We start from the raw sequence: 19,032 nt of genomic DNA on the forward strand, positions 1-19,032 counted from the left end.
CATACGACCCCTTGCGTTTCCTGTGACCCCAAGACCCAAACAAGGCAGATCCGTCGTGAGGTGCAAAGACGCATCCGACTCCAGCCCAGACTTAGCCGTTTGGGTTAATTTTCCGAGTGACCGTGGTCGCCGACAGACTCGGAACCCAGGATCCCCAGGGGAGGACACTCAGATGTGATCAAAGTCACACTGCCTCCCCGGGCCCAGCCTCCCTGCATTTCCCCTTTCCTGGTTTGTCTGGAGGAGCTGGGAGTGGGCGGACGGCAAGCTCCAGTGGTCTGGATGACTCATTTCCTTCTCAGAGTCAAGAGCGGGTGTCTGTGGAGGCACGAGGCCCACGAGGGGGGGGCACTGGCTGCCTCTGGAAGCAGGACAGCAGGTGACGCTGCCTCCGAGCAGAGAAATGACATTAAAGTCACCAAGTACATGAGTCTTTGGGGAAAGAAAAGAGCAAGCGCCAGGGAAAGAAGAGCCATTTTATCCCTTTATTATATACAATATTAAGGCACAAGTTTAAGCAGCAAAGAATAGGAAAATCTTTGGCTGACCAACAGTGTCAACGTTTGCTGTGGGGGACACACTGCGTTCTTGGATTTCCCCCCTCCCCCACCCCCATACACAGACCCCCTGGCTGGGCAGCTCTGCGTACCCTCCCCCCCCTTCAATAGAGACCAGTGAGGTGCCAAGATGTCACGCTAGAGTCCGCTGGAGGGAACTGAGCACTCTGCCACCAAGCACAGCAACCACGTACGTGGCGGGCGGAGAGGGTGACGGCCCTAGGGCCGTCCGAGTTTTGGCCAAGGTCGGTGCGCGTGCCGGCCCTCGTTTCACAGAATTTCACACAGATCATGCCAGTGCCCCCTTGAGGAGGGGGCCCCACTGTCCCTCCACCAAAGGGGAAAACACCTTAATTCAAAGAAAACCACTGTGGATAAATGTGCTCACATTCCGGTTAGTAATAAATACTTGCAGGTGTCTAGATGCAAACAGAATCCTAGGCAAAATCACATGTAATTTGGGGCAGCAACAGTTTGGGAGCTGATACAAGAAAATGCTGTGTATGTACCTCCTTACATTGAGAGCAGGAGTTTAATTCTGTGAAGAAGCAAAGTTTTATGACAAAGAAACACCCCAGTCATTGCTTAACACGACAATAACATGCACTTAAGTATACATGGGCTTTACAGGGCACTAAGGAATATGCACTTCCATCTGCGTGTATGCAAAGATGTGAACGCATAACAAGGCATGGCAAGAGAAAAGATTTTTAAAAGCAAACCCACCAGAAGTTACACATACTGATGACTACCGCCCTCCTCAAAGGGGCCACTTGGAGAGGTGCTAGGAGTCCAAAGACTCATTCCAAGGAACATTTTTGGGATTTCCTTTTTAAATGTTGTGGCCTTAATCACCCATCTTTATTTATTCAACTGGGATTATTTCCACACTTAAATCCATCCTGAAAGGATGAAGATTTCTCCTCTGGAAGGATAATTAAAGGAACGTGCTAGGCCCCAAAGGCCGTTCTAACAGAGGCGTTCGCAAACTGTTTCCACTCGAGCAGCGGGGCGGTGATGGGTACAGTCCCCCACAGGGTCACCGTTTGAGGAAGGGGTGACATGAAACATTTGGATCTTCCGGATTTTAAGAAAGGAAACCCGACGCACAACCTTGTACTCATACCTCATATGTTCGCACTGACATATACACAGGTCTTCGTATATCATTAAATTACTAAGCAAGAAAAGGATATACTACTTAAAAGGAAGAGCGAAAGTTGCTCATTAGTTCCAGAAGAAATTCGTTCACTGAAATGCTGACCTTTACATGCTCCCAGTTGGTCAGCTTCTGGAAGCTTCTTAATTACTCCACCCATCTCCTATGGAGCCACGCATCAGAGGCAAGCTGATTAAACGAACCTCACATTGAATAAAGACATTTTAAACACATCGATTAATTAGCAAGAAAGAAGAAAAGAAAAGCAATATTTATAAAGCATCTACCATGGCTGCCTCTGGCTTGAGGAAGCCAACTGTGCGCTGGATACTCTCTGGCTTGGCGATGGCTTTACCACTTAGGAATATCTGCAGGTTCCCACTTACCACGGCCATGGAACTCCTTCGCTCAGGAGTACAAGTTCATTTGCAGCAGCACACAGAAGCATGCTCCCCCGACTCCAAGTGCAGACCGGAGCAGGACTTTGGTTTTGGAAAACACGCCTTTTTTCGGTATCCGACCCGAGCCCTGTGCAGTCAGGTGCCCGATGCGTTCCCAAGAGCTACCCTGCAGGACTGAAGAGAGAACGGCCCCACTGCTCTCTGCCCTCTGACCAAAGCCCTGCGTGAGACGCGGCGGCCTTGTCCTGCAGGTCTGCCTGGAACGGGCCAAATTCAACAGTCACTGGCAACTAATCTCTGGGAGGCAGAAGAAAAGCCAAGGGAAGAAAATACTAATGCACTTGCTCTGAAATGAGTTGCTGGATTCCCAACAACACCTCTTCCATATGATACCCTGGTCAGCACGCAGAAACTGCTAGACAACCCATTCCAGGAGAAAGCAGAATTACCCTGGCATGTCTTCACACAAAGCCAAAGCCTTTACCCTCCTCCGGGACAGGACTCGTGACTTCCATAATCAGACACCACTGGGAAGTCCAGGCCTCTGGACAACGTGCCAAGCGTTTTTAGATGGATTTTGTAAACTTGCATGGGATAGAACATGAAGGCTTCCCTCTGTACCTCGTGTTTATGGGCAATTCTAGGAGTTCTGAGCTTCTAGTCCTATTTCTTAGCTCCCAAGAGGTGTGGCAGGTGTAGGGGTGCGTGTGTGCGTGTGTGCGTGTGTGTGTGTGTGCACGCGCACATCACAGACGAGGCAGAGAGGGCCAAGGCGCGACATGAAAGATGGCTACCACCCAGCCAGGCAAAACTCCCAGTCCAGCCTGTGATGGAGCACAGCTCCTCTCTCAGGCCTTTGGTTCAGACGCCACTACTGTGAGGCTTTGGGGAGGGACTGAACCTCCCTGAGCCCTGGTTTCCTCCTCTGTGAAATAAGGAGAAACTAGCCTTGGCTCTCCGGGTGGCTCAGAGACTCATTAAAAGGTACTTACCACCCTGCCTGCATATAGTCAGCACTAAAAAACAGAGCTGGCATTATTTTTCTGAAAATCAAATGAGATAAAGGATGGTAAACTGCAGAATGCAGAGCAGGGGCTCAGTATTTGCAATTCCTTTCTCCTATGTGCAAGCAAGGCTTCGAGAAAGCTGCAAACATAAAAAGCCAGCATCAGGGGGCCCTGATGGGACAGGAAATCTCCCAGAAAAGAAAAAAGCCCCACATCTGAAAGCTAGAGATTCCTTTTCTTACGGAGGAGTCTTAGCGAGTTGAAAGAAATAAGACTGACGGAGACCACAGCACGCTGAAAAAAAACCAGTGATGTTGTTTGCGTTTGTATTAGACAATTAACACTCTGGATCTGGGCAAGCGAGGCTGGTGCCCGCAGGTGCCAAAGGGTGTGTTGCAACAGAAAGATGGGGCTTGGGGAGACTGGGGCTGTGGCTCTCGCTTTTACCCATGTCTAGGGGAGACAGCCCAAGTTTGGGGTGGCCCAGGTGTGGGTAGTGGAGGCTGGCAGAGAAGACTCGCCCTCTTATCTCCAGACTCTTTCATGCCCAGTCCGTTCCCAACATTCATCGGGGCTCAAAATATCCTTAAGAGAAACAGCTGCAATCACCTAAGCTTCACCACCGGTAAAAAGTGATGGGGAGCAAAGTTTGGGACGGTGCCTCCTGTGCCCCATCCCCGCCCGCATCCACACTCGCACAAGCCTGGGGCATTAGGCAGGCTGCTCGGCCCCCAGAACTGCTCTGGGCCCCCAGAACCGCTCTGGCTTCCCGGGGCGGACAGGACTCGAGGAGGAGGAGGAGGCAAGAGGCAGGAAGCACCCAGCGCCCAGAGCCCAGCAGAGAGCAGAGCTCAGGAAGAGTCAGTGCTGCAATGTCACACTCACTACGCCGAGGCCACAGATTTCCTCCCTCCCCCTCTCCAGTCACACCCGGGTCCTCCTTCCGCCATTTCAATCTGGGGAGGCTACGACACCACCCACCTTGCACTTGAAAGACCAGCTCTTAAATAAGCCAGCCAAGCAAAACTCCCTGAGGAGTGTGGTCTTCAGGGCTCCGTTCAGGTGGGACTTGAGAAAGCCTCAGACCCATGCCCTTTTTCTTCCTTCCCTTAAGCGAGCACAAGGGGAAGGACCTGGGATACAAGGATCCAGCTGATCTGGAGGGAGAAAAATATCAGGACCCCGCAAGAGCATCTGACAGCCTGATCAGCTTCTCGTCTTTCCTGCCTAGCACCTCTTAGGCGTGCCACCACACACAGGGGTCAGAGGCTCACCACCTTGCCCACTCCCGGCTCTTCAACATGGTGCTTCCGTCTTACTTTGGTCAACTTGTCCCAGAAGGAAGCCTCGAAAAACGTGCCCGCACCGTAGATTTACGGGCCGGTTAGGTTACAAAGCAAGCTCACGACAGAGAACGTCTTCCATGTTTTCACTGACGTGTCACCACGGAAATCTACGTGCTCGTCAACAGCGACCAGAAGGGTGCGAGAGGGTGGAGACGATGGGGAGTATGTGCACGAGCCACAAATTCTAGAAAGTGGGACAAGCTGCCTGGTGAGACTCTGGATGCCACCAAGTCAAGAGTCCTCCATTTCCTGGAAGGCAGTCCTGAAAAGTCTTAGCCCAACAGAGCAACGGGGTGGAGACGGCAAGGTCTATGCAAGGGAGCTGATGTGAGAGAGAAAAGCCAGGGCCTCGAGCTGAATGCGATGTGTCACAAGGACCATGGGATCTTGCGCCTCATCAAAACTTACCTAGTTCACAGTCACAGTGAGATTAAGGGCTGCAGCCCAAAGTCTCCAGAGTGGAGAAAGCAGCCAGGCAGCCAGCATACGGCTCTGTCCCACTGGTCACTATTAAACAGAGATCATGACGCTGCTCTCGTAAATGCCAGACCTAAGGAATTCTGCTGTGTCTTATTAACAAGAAAAAAAAAAAAAACAACAAGTGAATGAAAAGAAGAGTAAAGTGAAAGAGAATGAAGCAGAGGAAGAGATGAACTCAGAGCAGTTAGGGAGTTTGAGCACCAAAATCATAATGCTCCCATCCTGTTTTGTATTTTTACAAAACAGAATCCAGAAAAGCTAAGAAGCCCCAGAATCTCCTGAAAACCCAAACCAAGCAGATAGTTAGGTGAGAATCGCCTTCTTAATTCCCTTCACCCAAGGACACTTCTTCTCACTGCCACACCCGCACACATTCACAGGACACCCTGGATGGCGCAGGTGATGTTACATTATGCCGAGATGGGCTCTCTGAGACTTCTAGGAGGTTCTTCTTAATAAAAACAAACATGCTAAGAGGCAAGGAGAATGGGGCTGTTTCAAGGAAGATCCACGTTCAGGTTTATATGTTTATAACCAAAGAGCAGGTGAACCCAGCCCCCCCCCCCCCCGCAGAGATACATTTTCTATACAATGAAAATCCCACTTCCTGTGACTTCCTTGTTTCCAGACCTACACGTGTCTCCTCTCTTCCACCATAGGCAATACAAATCCATACAAGTGTCTTCACGTAGGTCTTCTGAATTTTTTTTTTTTAACATTTATAAAAAGTGTCCTCACTAAATTTAAAATCTTTATCAGTTCAAATCATTCCTGGTTTCCCATCCACAACTTTCTTGATCTGTCTCCTCCCTCTCGGCCACGTTCCTCATTCGTCAAGGTCCCACTACAGAATCCCACGGGGACGCCAGCGTTAGATGAGGACTTCCATCATCTCTCCGTCAGGGAACTCGGGCTTGTGGAGCAAGCTGCTGACGCGGCCTTTGTGGTCGGGGGACTTCCCGTGGCCAGGAGGGTTCTCTGCCAAACAGAAGGGGACATCAGCAGCCTGCCCTGCAGAGGGGCCGGGCCAGGCCGGCTCTTTCTAAAAGGAAAGCATTACCAATACCCACACTCAGCACCAGCGTTTGTAGGTGAGGCCACAGAACCCGGCCCCTAGTGGAGAAAAGCAGAATGATGGGCCCCGGGATTCAGACGCAAGTCTCAGAGCCAGGGTGCTGATGGGAAGGGGTAAGTGGGTGAAGCGGGCGTGGGGCTGTGTGCCCGGAGCCCCCACGGTGCTCTCCCTCCACTCTATGCAAAACCACCAAGTGCTGCACCTACAAGCCAGGTCCTTTCACATGCTCCTTGCCTTCCTTGGAAAAGTACATCTTGAGAACTGAATCTTCGAAAAATGACAATGCTGTGTTTACCCGCCTATTTTGGAGGATGCAAAGAAAGCAGCCCCATGGAGGACATGGTTACTTTATGCCCCTGAGAGCCCCACGCTCTCCAAAGAACGCAAGAGGACTATCCCCATGACTGAGATTGGTCCAAAGGCATGTCTGGTCTTTGTCCGGACGCCTCTGGACTCAGGGCCAGCCCACCCCACGCAGGCTGTCTTTTACTTTAAAGCACCTCATTAGTGCTGGACTGAGTGATGGGCCAGAAGTCGACCTGCCCTGCAGTTAAATCAGCCTTCTCCTTCAGGCAGGAGAGTACCCCAACCTTGAATCCCTGATGAGTAAACCTCTCGAAGGCAACATCTATGTACCGGGTGCCTGGCTAGCTCCCAAACAGGCTTTGGGGAACTGATTCCCTCACACCCCGCAGTGGGTCCATTTTCACCCCTCTGGGAAAGGACTGATCACAAGCGTGTGTTAAAAGGGTACATTCAAGTTGTGTACTCATGTAAATGGCAATAAATTAAAAGCATCTACACACATTTCATTCCTGTAAGAATAAAGTGCATGAGGGTAAGCATAATCATTCAAAAACCCCAGAGAGCGAGAGCCGATGAGAGCCCTGCTCCCTCCCTAGCTCCCAACCAAAGGCTGGCTCCCTCTCAGGCCAGAGTTGTGGGCTTGTCTAAGGATAAGCGGAGCTAAGAACTTCCTACCTGGTTTCTCTGCAGGCCCTTTGGCCACCGGGTGTTTCAGGACCGGGCTGTTGGAAGGGGTGACGCTCAGCCTGCCACGGTTGGGCAGAGAGGCCATGCTGGGCCAGAAGAGTTCGGCGCTCTTGTCCGTCTGGGTGCTGCTGTCCTTGCTGCCCGTCTTAGCGTGGGCGCTGCTGGCCGAGGTGGTGGAGGCTGCGGGGGACAGCGCCGTGGTGGAGGCCGTTGAAGTGTGCTCAGGGTGGTCCTTCCCCAGCAGCAACCCTGAGGGCGCAAACACAGCTTTTTCAATGCCATTCTTTTCTTTTCTTTTCGTTTTTTTTTTTTTTTTTAATGTTTATTTATTTTTGAGAGAGCACAAGCAGAACAGGGGCAGAGAGAGAGGGAAACACAGAATCCAGAGCAGGCTCCAGGCTCTGAGCTGTCAGCACAGAGTTCGACACGGGGCTCGAACCCACGAGCCACGAGATCATGACCTGAGCCAAAGTCGGCCACTTAACCTACTGAGCCACCCAAGCGCCCCTCAATCCCATTCTTTAAACAAAAACAAACAAAAAAAACCCCCCAAGTCTTGGACATGATTTCCTTCTTGACTGAGGACTGCTTCCTTCATTCACTTACTCATTTACCAAATGCATTTATAAGCACTTCTTATGTGCTTGATCAATTGACAAGCGCTGAGAAAATTAAAAAAATAAAAAGATTAAAAAAACTACTCCCTTCTCTAAAACTATACAGGTTTTTTGGGGAGGAGAGAAGTTGTTAAGTAAACTGCTTATGATGTAATATGATGAACAGTAGGATAAAATTATGCCCAACATAATCTTAAAATAAAAAAAAAAAAGAAAATTAAAATTTTGTAAATAAAGAAGAAAAAGAGTTGCCTAATAGCCAGTTTTGAGGGACAGGGGCATTCCTGGAAGGCTTTCTAGAACGAAGCTATAACAGGCCCAGGAGGGCTCACCTTGAGCAGCAGGTGTGTGCTGAGGAAACACTGAAGGCTCCTTTGATCTGACACATGGTCCCGGTGACCCGCACTCTGTTGAGCGGTCCACAACACCGCCCCACTCTTGGTGGCCCCCGGCAGGCCCAGGTTCAAAAACAAACATGCTTCCCAGTCAGGGCAACACTTGTGCACATTACTCCCCAGAGGCGATCCCTTGCAGTGAGGGGACAGCCACGGCCCCCAGGAAGCGGGAAGCCAGCTAGGCTTCTGGACAGAGCCACTTAAAGTTTATTTTTTATTTATTTTTGAAAGAGAGAGACAGAACACAAGCAGGGGAGGTGCAGAGAGAGAGGGAGACACAGAATCCAGAGTAAACTCCTGGCTCTGCGCTGTCAGCACAGAGCCCGACACGGGGCTCGAACCCACGAACCGTGAGATCATGACCCGAGCCGAAGTCGGACGCTTAACTGACTGAGCCACCCAGGCGCCCCTGGACAGGGCCACGGAGCCCTCTTCCTCCTCTCTGTCCCAACAGCAGGCTGGGGTGGAAAGGGGATGTGCTGGCCAAGAGAAAACCTTTGTGTTCCTCAACGGTGAAATACAGCACGCATTCAGGAATGTGCCGGCACTCCACAACACTAGCCTATAGAAAAGGCGGTGAGCACACTCAAGGATCTGTTCGCCAGGGCTATGTCAAGGTGCCCACTCCTAACACAACGCAGGGCAATTCAGTTTGCCCACAGCGGTGCTTCTCCAAATGCAACGTGCACGGCAAATACTTGGATACATTGTTAAGATAAAGATTTGGTTCACTGGGCAGGGCCTGGGATTCTGCTTCCCTGAGGAGCCCCTCAGAGACCCGACCAGCGGCCGCTGCTGGTCCCCGGACTGCATTCTGAGGGACAAGCGTCTTCGGCTAGGTGCTTCACACGCCATCAGCTCGCTTTTTATCTTACAGCGCTCCTCTGACACAGGTCCTGCTGTTTTCTTCCGTTTTACAGAAAAGGACACGGGAGCTCGGAGAAATTAACATCTCCATGGCTAAGAAGTAGCAGAAACGGGACTCAAGTGCAGCTGGACCTGACTTCAAGTCCAACGTGCATTCCTCCCCGCTCATCACCCTGCCTGTCGAACCTCCACAGTCCGATGGGGGACGTGCTGGTGGAACCGAGTCGCTCGCCAGTCACCCCGCTGGGGAGCCCCGAGCCTGCAGGAAGGTAGACGCCGTCACCTCCACCTGCTTCCAGAGCCCACGGGGCAAGAGACGGCAGAAACATTTTGGGAACTGTGAATGCGTGCCCCTGCCCAGCCCCTCCGAGAGGCCCCTTCTGTTTTCCTGTGATGTGACCCCAATCACAACAATGAGGAAGAATACCCGTGCGGAGAGCACAGCAACTCGTCCTGCGGGCCGGGTCCTCAGGCTCCCGGGCCCGGTTTAGGCTTGCCGAATGCCAGCGGCCACAGGCACAGACACCAGGGAAACGCCTGCCTGGCTGGATGTCACCAACGGCCTGTGCCAGCAAGGGCTCCATCACGGCCGAGCCCACCTCAGACTCCTTCACCAGACCTGACCGAGCACTGCCCCCAGGCTCTGTAACTGGGGTAGGGAGCTACGTGTCCTCGGGAGGGTCTTTGGTGATCCTAGCTGCTGTCCACACGTCCTCTCTGAAGTGCATTTCCTTTCCTTGGAGGGCAGGGGCCGCTGAACTGCCTTGTGGAAGGACTTCAAACAGAGACTCTGACTGGGCACCTTTGATCCCCCGACTCTGTCAGGCCCACCCTGGAAGCTCTCCCCTTGGCACAAAGCAGCCAGGCTCCTCTGGGGTTCCATGCTGAGGGAAACTGGCTCTCAGCTCCACAGATAAACAAAACACACAGGGACCCAGGGAAAGGCATCGAAGGGCCAGACCCTGGGAGCTGCCAGAGCGCTGGGGAGGAGCGAGGAGGACGGGTGTCTGGGGGTGCTGCTGCTTCCTCTCCAGCCTCAGCTACCTCAGTCAGCGGGCCTGCCCTCACCCTAGGAACCCTGCTGTGGCTAAGACCACATCTGGAGAACTCGCCCCGAAATTGTGCCCGTGCAACCACAGCACCACGAAAACTACCACCACCCACCCCGTACGCTCGAGAGCACCGTTCCACAGCACCGTCTCCCCCTTCTCCTCCCATCCGGCCCTCACCTCAGCCGCACGGCACAAAGCAGGGCAGACAAGGCCTTGCTTTCCCAGATGCAGGAGCAGAGGTGGAGCCAACCTCAAGGCCCGACGGCCCCGGGCTTTTCCCATTGGAACGTGTTGTGTTGTAAGGGGTCACTTCAACTTTCAGCAATAATGATGATAATCATGACGTGAATCAACCCATGGCTAAATGCTACCCCTGGAGGACAACTTTGTTTCCACATAGCTCATTTAATTTCTCCAAGCAAGTAGGAGTGGTTATCCTCCCCAGTTCACACACGAATAAACAGACTCAGAGATACTCGCTGACATTTCTGTGTCCCATGAGGGGCAGAGGCAGCGTGCCACAAAAGGGTCAGGACCCTTTCCTCCGGATGCGCTACCCTCGCCACATTTCTGCAGCTCCTGCTTTTCCGACCCTGGCCCGAAGGAGGCACGGGGCTCACCTATGCTCCCCTTCCAGGTCTTCTCCTCCTTCTTCTCCTCGGCCAACTGGCCGCTGGTGAGGGAAGTCTGGCGGGAGTGTATCCCGGTGGCCGCAGCAATGGACGGCACGGAGCGGGCAGGCCGCAGGCTCGAGGAGTCCGTCTTCCCGGCATCTTTACGGGATCGCTGCTGAAGGACCTTAATCATGGCGTCCTTCTCTATGATTTTGGCATGGAGATTTTTAATACTGTACAACAAAACCAAACCAAACAGTCATCATCGAAAGCTATTTGGCTGGAAGAATTTGAAACATTTCTCTCAGGCTGCCCCAGGGACTCGAACTGTAACCCAGGGACGAAGAGCTAAGTGCATGGTGAGTCTTCGGCACTTACAATCTGCAAATGGTAGAAGATAGACCTTTCGTGGTAGATCAGAGGGTGCACCTTCTCTGGCCTCTCAGGGGACTCTGCGCCCTCCCGGGATCCGAGGACAGCCGGGCAGAATGGCTGTGGCCTCCCAGCAGGGACCCCTTCCCCCCTCCCCGCCCCCCCCCCCCCGCCCCAGGCCAAGGTGTGCTCAGGGACCAAGTCAGAGGGTCTTGGGTCCCGGTGGCAGGGGCGGGAGGGGCAGCATGGAAACTCGGAAACCCTGAAGCCTTACCCAGGGTGGGCGTTCCACTCAAGTCAATTTCCCCATTTTCTGAGGAACGAAAAGAAAAGATGGATGGGTTTTCTGGGAAAAGGCTATTTTCTCCCCTCATGGCCAGAACTGAGGGTCAGAAAGTGCTTGGTGTCTCTTCGTGACTCGGCTCGTGACTGGGCCTGTCAGCTGTTCAGAACAGGGAGGGGCCGGTGGGCCCGGTGGGGACCTTGAGGAGAGTGGCCACAGGGGAGCCCGGTGGCGCAGCCAGGCACAGGGCTGTCCCTTACGTGTACTCCATGTCCTGACACCTCCTGGTGGCCTGTGCCACGTCCTCCTCCTCCTGCCAGATGTGCACCTCCAGCGAGCTCTCGCCGTAGCTGCCGTTCCTCGAGTGGTTGATGATCGTGGTGTCCCTGGGAACACAGGACACACACAGACAGTGAGGCAGGTGCCCCCGGGGAGGCGCCCGAGGGCACCACACGAAGGTCTCTCTCCACAAACTCCTTCACCTAAGTCCTCTCCTAAACCCTGGCCAATGCTCCCCCTAAACCCGACAGATGAAGACAGTGTCCAGGGAAAACGAAATGAAGTCCACAAATCAAAACTCCCTGCCCCTTCTACTAACAGCATTGTGCATTAAGCTATATGGCATGCTGTGGACCCCAGACATCGGGTGCTGTTGTTACTGTACTGGTGTATCTCCGTTTATTCTCTTCCATACTTATCCATTCTCAATCACAGGCAAAGTTTTATTTCCATTTCTCCCCCACCCAGCAGTGATTTCCGTATTTTACAGTAAGGAGACTCAGCACAGACATGAAACGGACGCTGGTCCTCCCGGATGGTGAGGCTCAGCTGGAATCTTCCTTCACGCTTGCAGGCTAGCTCACTTCTAGTTTTCTGAGCCTCTGCCTAGGATTCAGGTCTGCTCAGTGTGACAGCCATGCTGGGGAGCAGGGCAGAGGATGAAGGCGGCACACGCCTGTCCTCAGAAAGTCCAATTAAGAAGGTGAGCGAGGGCGGGGCACCTGGGTGGCTCAGTCGGTTCAGTGGCTGACTTTGGCTCAGGTCATGATCTTGCAGTTGGTGAGTTCGAGCCCTGCGTCAGGCTCTGTGCTGACAAGCTCCGAGCCTGGAGCCTGCTTCGGATTCTGTGTCTCCCTCTCTCTCTCTGACCCTCCCCCTCCCCCACTCACACTCTGTGTCTCTCTCTCTCAAAAACAAATAAACATTAAAAAAAAAAAAAAGAAGGTGAGCAAGGGGAGGGACAGACAAGGTGAATGAAAATGCTAGAAGCAGGCGTCTGTCTGAAAACAACTGATCAAAGATCACTCTTCCTGTCACTGGTTTTGGTAATTTATTACTCCTAATTAACCATGATCAGTAAAAACAAGATAACTGATGGGGCACCTAGGTGGCTCAGTCAGTTGAGCGTCCAACTTCAGCTCAGGTCATGATCTCACGGTTTGTGAGTTCGAGCCCCGCATTAGGCTCTCTGCTGTCAGCACAGGGCCCGCTTCAGATCCTCTGTCTCCCTCTCTCTCTGCCCCTCTCCCACTTGCACTCTTTCTTAAAAATAAATGAACATTTAGGAAAAAGATAACTGAGCCACCTGAAAGTCATCTAAGTATATCTCAGACCGAAAGGTGTAGTAATGTCTCTGATCAGTGAATGTTACATTGATAAGAAAGGATCTAGCCAAAGATTTCACATCTCTTTAGCTTCATATTCCAATGCCACAGTCATATTTAAAATCTGAACAGCTCTTTTCTAGAACACTCAAAACCAGCAACGAGAATGCCTTCTTTCAGCTCTGTGACGACAGCTAGCAACGGATGAGCATTTCCTTTCTGCCAGGGACGGGGTAAGGCACGCTGCACGCGGCCTCTCACGTGGTCCTTATAGCAACCTGTGCAGTTGGCATGACTGTGTCCTTTTACAGGTGAACCAATAGGTTAGGTGACTTTGTGAGAACACTCAGCGAAGGTGGAGACAGATTCAAATCCCGAGGTTCCCTCCATGCCCTCAGCTACCACTCGACACCACCAAAGCTTCTGCGTCTTTGTGAAGAAGGCCCCAGCAAAAAGGCATGAAGAGAATATAAACCAATGAATATAAACATGACAGTGTGTAGCATTTGTGCAAAATGTGGCTGAAATCAACCACAGGGCCAACTAACACAGAAAATAAGCAAAAGCTTTAAACAAACTGACAGACAAAAGAGCACTTGGGAAGAAGGGCTCTGGAGCACCAGGGGTTGATGGGCGGGGGTTTCTGCTGTGTCATCACATGGGCAGAATTTTGAGGCCAGTTCTGCAGGTTATGGATTCACCCTGGAGTGCACAAAAGTCATCGACACAGAAACTGGTGGCGAGGAAACATTTCCAACCGAGTGGCTTTGGGCAAATTCGTACAGAGCCAGAGACAAATTAAAACATTTGTGTTTATACTGTCAAGTAAGGACAGCAAGAACAATTAGATCAAAACAAGTTAGAAAGTGTAAACACACTACAAGGCTCTCGAAAAAATATTTTGTTGCATCGAAATCTGTAAAAAGCTTCAAAACCATAAAAAGGCCCAACCTCTCAAAATTCTGATCGTTGGTGCCAAAATGCACCAAGATGGGAAAATCACTTGGTATACAAAAATAAATTTTTAAAAATTCACTGCTTTGTAAATGTGAAGCATGCATCAGAGGCTGGCAAGTTACAAAACCAGCGGCTGGTCATTTTTACCGGTTCACAGGCAGCCATTCAGCATCAAGACGAGAGCTCAGAATTTTGGCCTTCCTCAAAAATTCATTTTCCTTTTCTCCCTTTCTATCAAGAGGAAAGCAGTGCAAAATTACAAAGGTTTTCCTTGAAAAGAACATCAAGACTGGAGTGACTACCTGACCTCCTCTGAACTGACTTTCCCCAAGGCCGTGGGAGGGAGTGGTGGGGAAAGGGAAGGTAATTTCCACAGAATTAGTAGATACTCAGTAAATACACACCTCTGGCAGCAAAGAAGGGGGGAATGGAGGGATGGTGGAAGGAGCTTTGATTCACCTGCCCATCTGCGACTCCAAACAGGGCAGAAGACAGTGGCAGGGCTGGTAAACCCCACGGACTCCCGTTCTTTGAGGGCAACAGACCAATTTCTCTTGCCCGGAGGATGACGAGTAAGGCAGGGCCTAGCACAGGCGAGTGGCTAAAGGTGGACTCTGGTCCGACACCCCCCCCCACAACGGTCCCCCTCTGGTACCCACCACAGGGCGCTTCTGATTTGACATCCCAGTTACACTTGTCCTCTCAGGGCCCAGGATCCCACACACACACACATCTAACCTGATAAAACAGCAGAAGCGGAGACAACATGGACCCTTGTGGGGTCCCCACGCGTGCCCTGCTGTGGGGCTTTGGTGTCCTCGGCCAGCGGAATGTGCCGCGGCTCTCTGCTCGTAAGTAGCCAAGAATTATAATTTCCCTTCCGGGGATCGGGTGAGTTTTGAATGAAGTAAGGACTCTTGGAAAGGCTCAGGCAGAATCACACCTACGGGCAGCAGTCGAGGCAGAAGCCTTGAATGTGGGTGTCCTGCCTAAGCGGCGTGCTCTCCGTCAAAACGACATGGCGTGAACGACTCCCAGGGCAATCACTGACAGCTGTGCGTTAGCCCAAATCTGGCAGAGAAGGCCAAATCCCCCTGTCGCTTAACGACGGTCTGCGTTCTTCCTCCAGATACAGAGGTGACTCAGCAGTGCCTCAGAACACGAAAGGCTGAACGTAAAAGCCTCTCAACTACGTAAAAATCAAGGCTTCGCGGTTCTCACCCATGGGCACGAGGACTGAACTGGAGGCTGCAGATTCCTCCAGGTCTCGGGCCGCGACTCGGGCTCCGTCACACGACGTGCCTCGCGCTGGTCTATTCCCGCTCCCAAGTCTCACTCAGAGGGGCTTAGGTGGGCTCTTTTCCCTCATGGCACAGACATATGTAGGTAACACGTGAGCCCCAGAAAATGATCCCCGGTAGTCGTTTTCCACACGGGTCTGCAGGTCTCCCCAGGTACCAGTGTGTGGCACCCAGTGAAGGCACCTGTGTCCTTGTGGGTGGCACTGCTCTCTCTCCAAGTCCCTGGAGGTAACATCTGGGGTGCTGGGGGGGTCTTCTCTGCATGAGTTATGAGACCTTACAGAGCACCCCCATATGCCCTCCACCCCGACAGGCCTTCTCTCCCTCGTTGAAGAAATAGCACATCCCCCCAAATGTGGGACTGACCAGATGATCGGGTTGCATCCCGAGTCTTTACTCCTCACCTGGTTCAGATCCCACCCTCCCAGATGGTATAACAACAGCCTGTATGTATCAAGTCCAGTTCTATGGGTGCTCCTTTGCGATTTGAGGATCTCTTCCATATATGTTGACCCCAAACGTGGAAAAATCCCAAATGACTCTGAATTAAACGCCCACAGCATCTACGGGCCCACAAAAAACTGGCGGGGGAGGGGTGGGGAGGCAGTGGGGGCCCTGGCTGGTGGTGGGATGCACGGCCACTCAGATCCGGGCTACCACATGCACAGGTGAGCCCCTGCTCATACAGACAAGCTGACAGTTCAACAGAACTCCTTCGGGAATTATAGAGCATCCTGAGCTAATTTTGTAAAAACGGTTATTTGTTTCGAGAGCGAGCGTATGAACAGGAGAGGGGCACAAAGAGTGGGAGAAAGAGAGACTCCCAAGCAGGCTCCGTGCTGCCAGCACAGAGCCCGACGGTGGGTTCCCCTGTTAGAGAACAGCCTCAAATACCCTTTCGCCACACCCCGCTGGAGGCCCACAGAGTTCTCCACTGCATGGATGTCCTTGCAGTGTGTGAACGAGTCCCCCGGCCGCACCGCAGGCCGGCCTCACCTCTCAGCCGCGGCAGTGGCTGCGGCATTCATGGCGAAGTGGCGGATGGTACTCTCCTCCAGATACTTCTGTTCCCACTTGGTCATGTCGGCCTCCAGGGCCAGGATCCGCTCCTCCTTCTCCCTCACAAGTTCCATGAGGGCTGGGGCATTATACTCCGGCACGCTGGCTGGCTGGCCATTCCCATGTTTCTGCAGAAGCAGGAGAAAGAACACCTGGATCCAGGAAAGGGCCAGACCGTGCACACGGTGCGCAGCGCGCACGCTCCCACGGCACGTTCCCACACCGCCCTCACGCTCTCTGCTGCCTCTCAGGCGCGGGTAACTCGGCCTCGACAGCTCCCACCGCCAGGCCGCCTCACCTCCCAAAGTCTCCATCTCATTGCACTCTCACGGAAGAGCCTGGGAGACAACATCCTCCCAGTGTTAGAGAGGACAGAACGAGGCCTCTGAGAGGCGAAATGAACTGTTCGGTTATCCCTCAGCTACTCAGGAGGAGGGTTGCACCGGGGGGACTGTCTGGCCACACAGCTCCGCACGACTACAAGTGGCTTGTCCGGCGTCCTGCCGTTCATTTATCCCAAGAGCGAAAACAGGAACTAGGGCTTGGCCTGCTGGGCTAGGGCATTTTCCCTGGGGGCCAAGGAAGTGGTTCCCACTGTCTGTTGCCCCTGGAGGCTGGGAGATAAGATGTAAAGGCAAAGGAAGGGGGAGCCAGATGCCCTGAGGTACATGTCCCCCCACACTTCCCATCTGGGACACAGAGCAAGGAGTGCTTGCGCCACAGAGGGGCCTCAGAATCAAATAAGATAGTGCATATGAAAGCACTTAATGAATCTGAAAGGGCCAGCCAAAGTAAAGTGCTACCAGAAACCTCCAATGCAAGTCGAGCTGGTCAGCCCTTTCTTTTCATCTGTGTCTGGAAGATAGGAAGTAAAGCGGTGGTCACAAGCCGAGGATACTGACATTTCAGATCCCCCCCCCCCCGCCTTTTGACTCAGGGATACTATTTCCTCTGAACAGCACGACTTCCAGGATGGCGGGGTTTTGAGGAAGTTCTGCCTTCAGGAGAGAATTTCGCCCCAGTTATTCTACGTCCTGGGACGCACACTGCCCTCGTGTTTTCCAGCGATCACAAACTGTAAATGGCAGGGCTGGTTGCAAGGTGAGGGGTACCTGAACACTTTACCCTGAGGCACACCCATTACCCAGAGCAACAGCTCGCACGCGAGCTGCAGTCACAAGAGTCCAATCCTACCACAGAGGTGACAGCAAGTGGGCCCAGGGGCTTTCTAGAACCCATATGTTTCTAGTCAGTTTTTTAAAGCTATAATTGCAAATATTCTAGAATCTGGTGGTTGCTTGCCAGCAACCAACGGTTAGGCAAGAATGGAGCAGAAAGCACGTAACTGTCCTCATCAACCTGTACAGGAAGCCGCTGACCCCCCCCCCCCCCGCCCTCTGGCCAGGCACCGGCCTCAAGCAGGGGGACAAATGAACCCATCCTTCGAGATGAGAGGCTCCCCTGCTGTTAGAAACTCTCTAAGAACAATATCCCACAGCCTGGCTAAGCTGCTATCTCTGCTTGTCATTTTCTAAATCCCTTGTTGACGTCACTGCAGCTGGCTTATTTCTGCAACATCCTTCTGACCTCCGATGAGATCACGGCACCTCTTCCCAGGGCCCTTCATTCAGGTCATTAAGAGTTATCTAAATAAATGCATGAATTTCAATGTTCAAGAACACAGAGATAGCACGGTCTAATGGGTACATATCCTGGCCGGAAAAACGGGTTGAGGGTCAGGTGGGCCAGCTTCTGCTGCCCACTCACTAGTCCACAAATATTTACTGAACACGTACCCTCTGCTTGGGGATACCACAGCGAACAATACACATACAATCCTTTGTCCTTTGTGTTTTCACCTGGGAGGAATGTCCTAATTAGCTAACGACCTTGGGCTGGCCTCTTAACTGCCCTGTGCCTAATTTTCCTCTTCAAGAACATTTCCCCCCCACCCCCCCACCTTCTCTCTTTTATCTCCTAGGACTGCTGTGGTAGCAAGACGTGAAAATTATTTTGAGCTCTTTGCAAGAAAGATAAAATTGTGAATTCTTAAAAATGTTCATTTGCCTTCCTCTTACCTTCATTTCTCCTTTACCTCGTCTCAGCCTCAAATGATGCTAAGTACTATTTTACCTCCCAAGGTGGAGAGGGAGTACTTATAATAACAAAGATAATGGAGTTGAGTCTGCTTTCACAGCACTCAAAATAGAAGGTCCAAGGATAAGGAATCTAACTGTAGGGTGTGGGGGGCACATTAACTGAAAAAGAAACTTCTTTTTTGCTCTGAGTATTGAGACGTGCCCTTTTTGTCAGCCAAAAGCTCGTAAGTATCCACCGGGTGCCAGCACAGTACCAGGCACCAGAGAAGCCTGCCCGCAGTGTGGGGAGGTTAAGATCTCAGTAACTGAGAAGAACTGAAGGGTGGACCTTAAGTACCAGGGAATATGGCACAGGTTAGATGGATGGGAAGTCCAGAGACAGACTCACCCTTCCTATGAGCCATCAACTAAGCCAAGATGGCGGGAGGCTGGGTGGGTTCCTTAATTTTCTGGGCAATCTCACTAACACCTCCTTCCCTGGCCAAGTACACACACCCAGAGGGAAATGTGTGCGCCTGCCATGGGAAAGAGCTGAGCTGGACTGAACAGATGCTTTCAAGTGTTTTCAAGTATTCCAACCACAACCACTATGCTCTATCCAGTAGATAATTCCATGGAGCCCTGTCTAGTGTTTCCCTGGTTCCCAACTTAGAACACACCCTTCACCAGCTGCAGAGAGGGCTCAGCCCACTGGCTGAGGACACACAAGCCCAGGCTCTCTCTGGAGCCGGGGGCCTTTGACCAGCGTGTAATGGAGCCCGGCCCAGCTGCAGAACTTTCCGGCATGACTTTTC

The 19,032-nt window shown here is 52.2% G+C and overlaps 1 protein-coding gene across 3 annotated transcripts in view; it reads right to left on the reverse strand.

Moving 5' to 3' along the window:
• Window positions 1-466: 466 nt before the first annotated feature.
• Window positions 467-19,032, reverse strand: part of AMOTL1 (angiomotin like 1) — a 132,787-nt gene continuing 114,221 nt past the window's right edge. For all 3 annotated transcript variants that reach the window (XM_030332785.1, XM_032595047.1, XM_030332784.1), the window contains 5 exons: window positions 16,077-16,267; window positions 11,479-11,604; window positions 10,570-10,796; window positions 7,007-7,267; window positions 467-5,928 (listed from right to left, as the gene is read on the reverse strand). In XM_030332785.1, coding sequence (XP_030188645.1) covers window positions 5,822-5,928; window positions 7,007-7,267; window positions 10,570-10,796; window positions 11,479-11,604; window positions 16,077-16,267 — 912 coding nt within the window. In that variant the 3' untranslated portion in view covers window positions 467-5,821. The remainder of the gene's footprint in view (window positions 5,929-7,006; window positions 7,268-10,569; window positions 10,797-11,478; window positions 11,605-16,076; window positions 16,268-19,032) is intronic.

This window comes from Lynx canadensis, chromosome D1 (assembly GCF_007474595.2).
Source record: "Lynx canadensis isolate LIC74 chromosome D1, mLynCan4.pri.v2, whole genome shotgun sequence".
NCBI classification, from domain to species: domain Eukaryota; kingdom Metazoa; phylum Chordata; class Mammalia; order Carnivora; family Felidae; genus Lynx; species Lynx canadensis.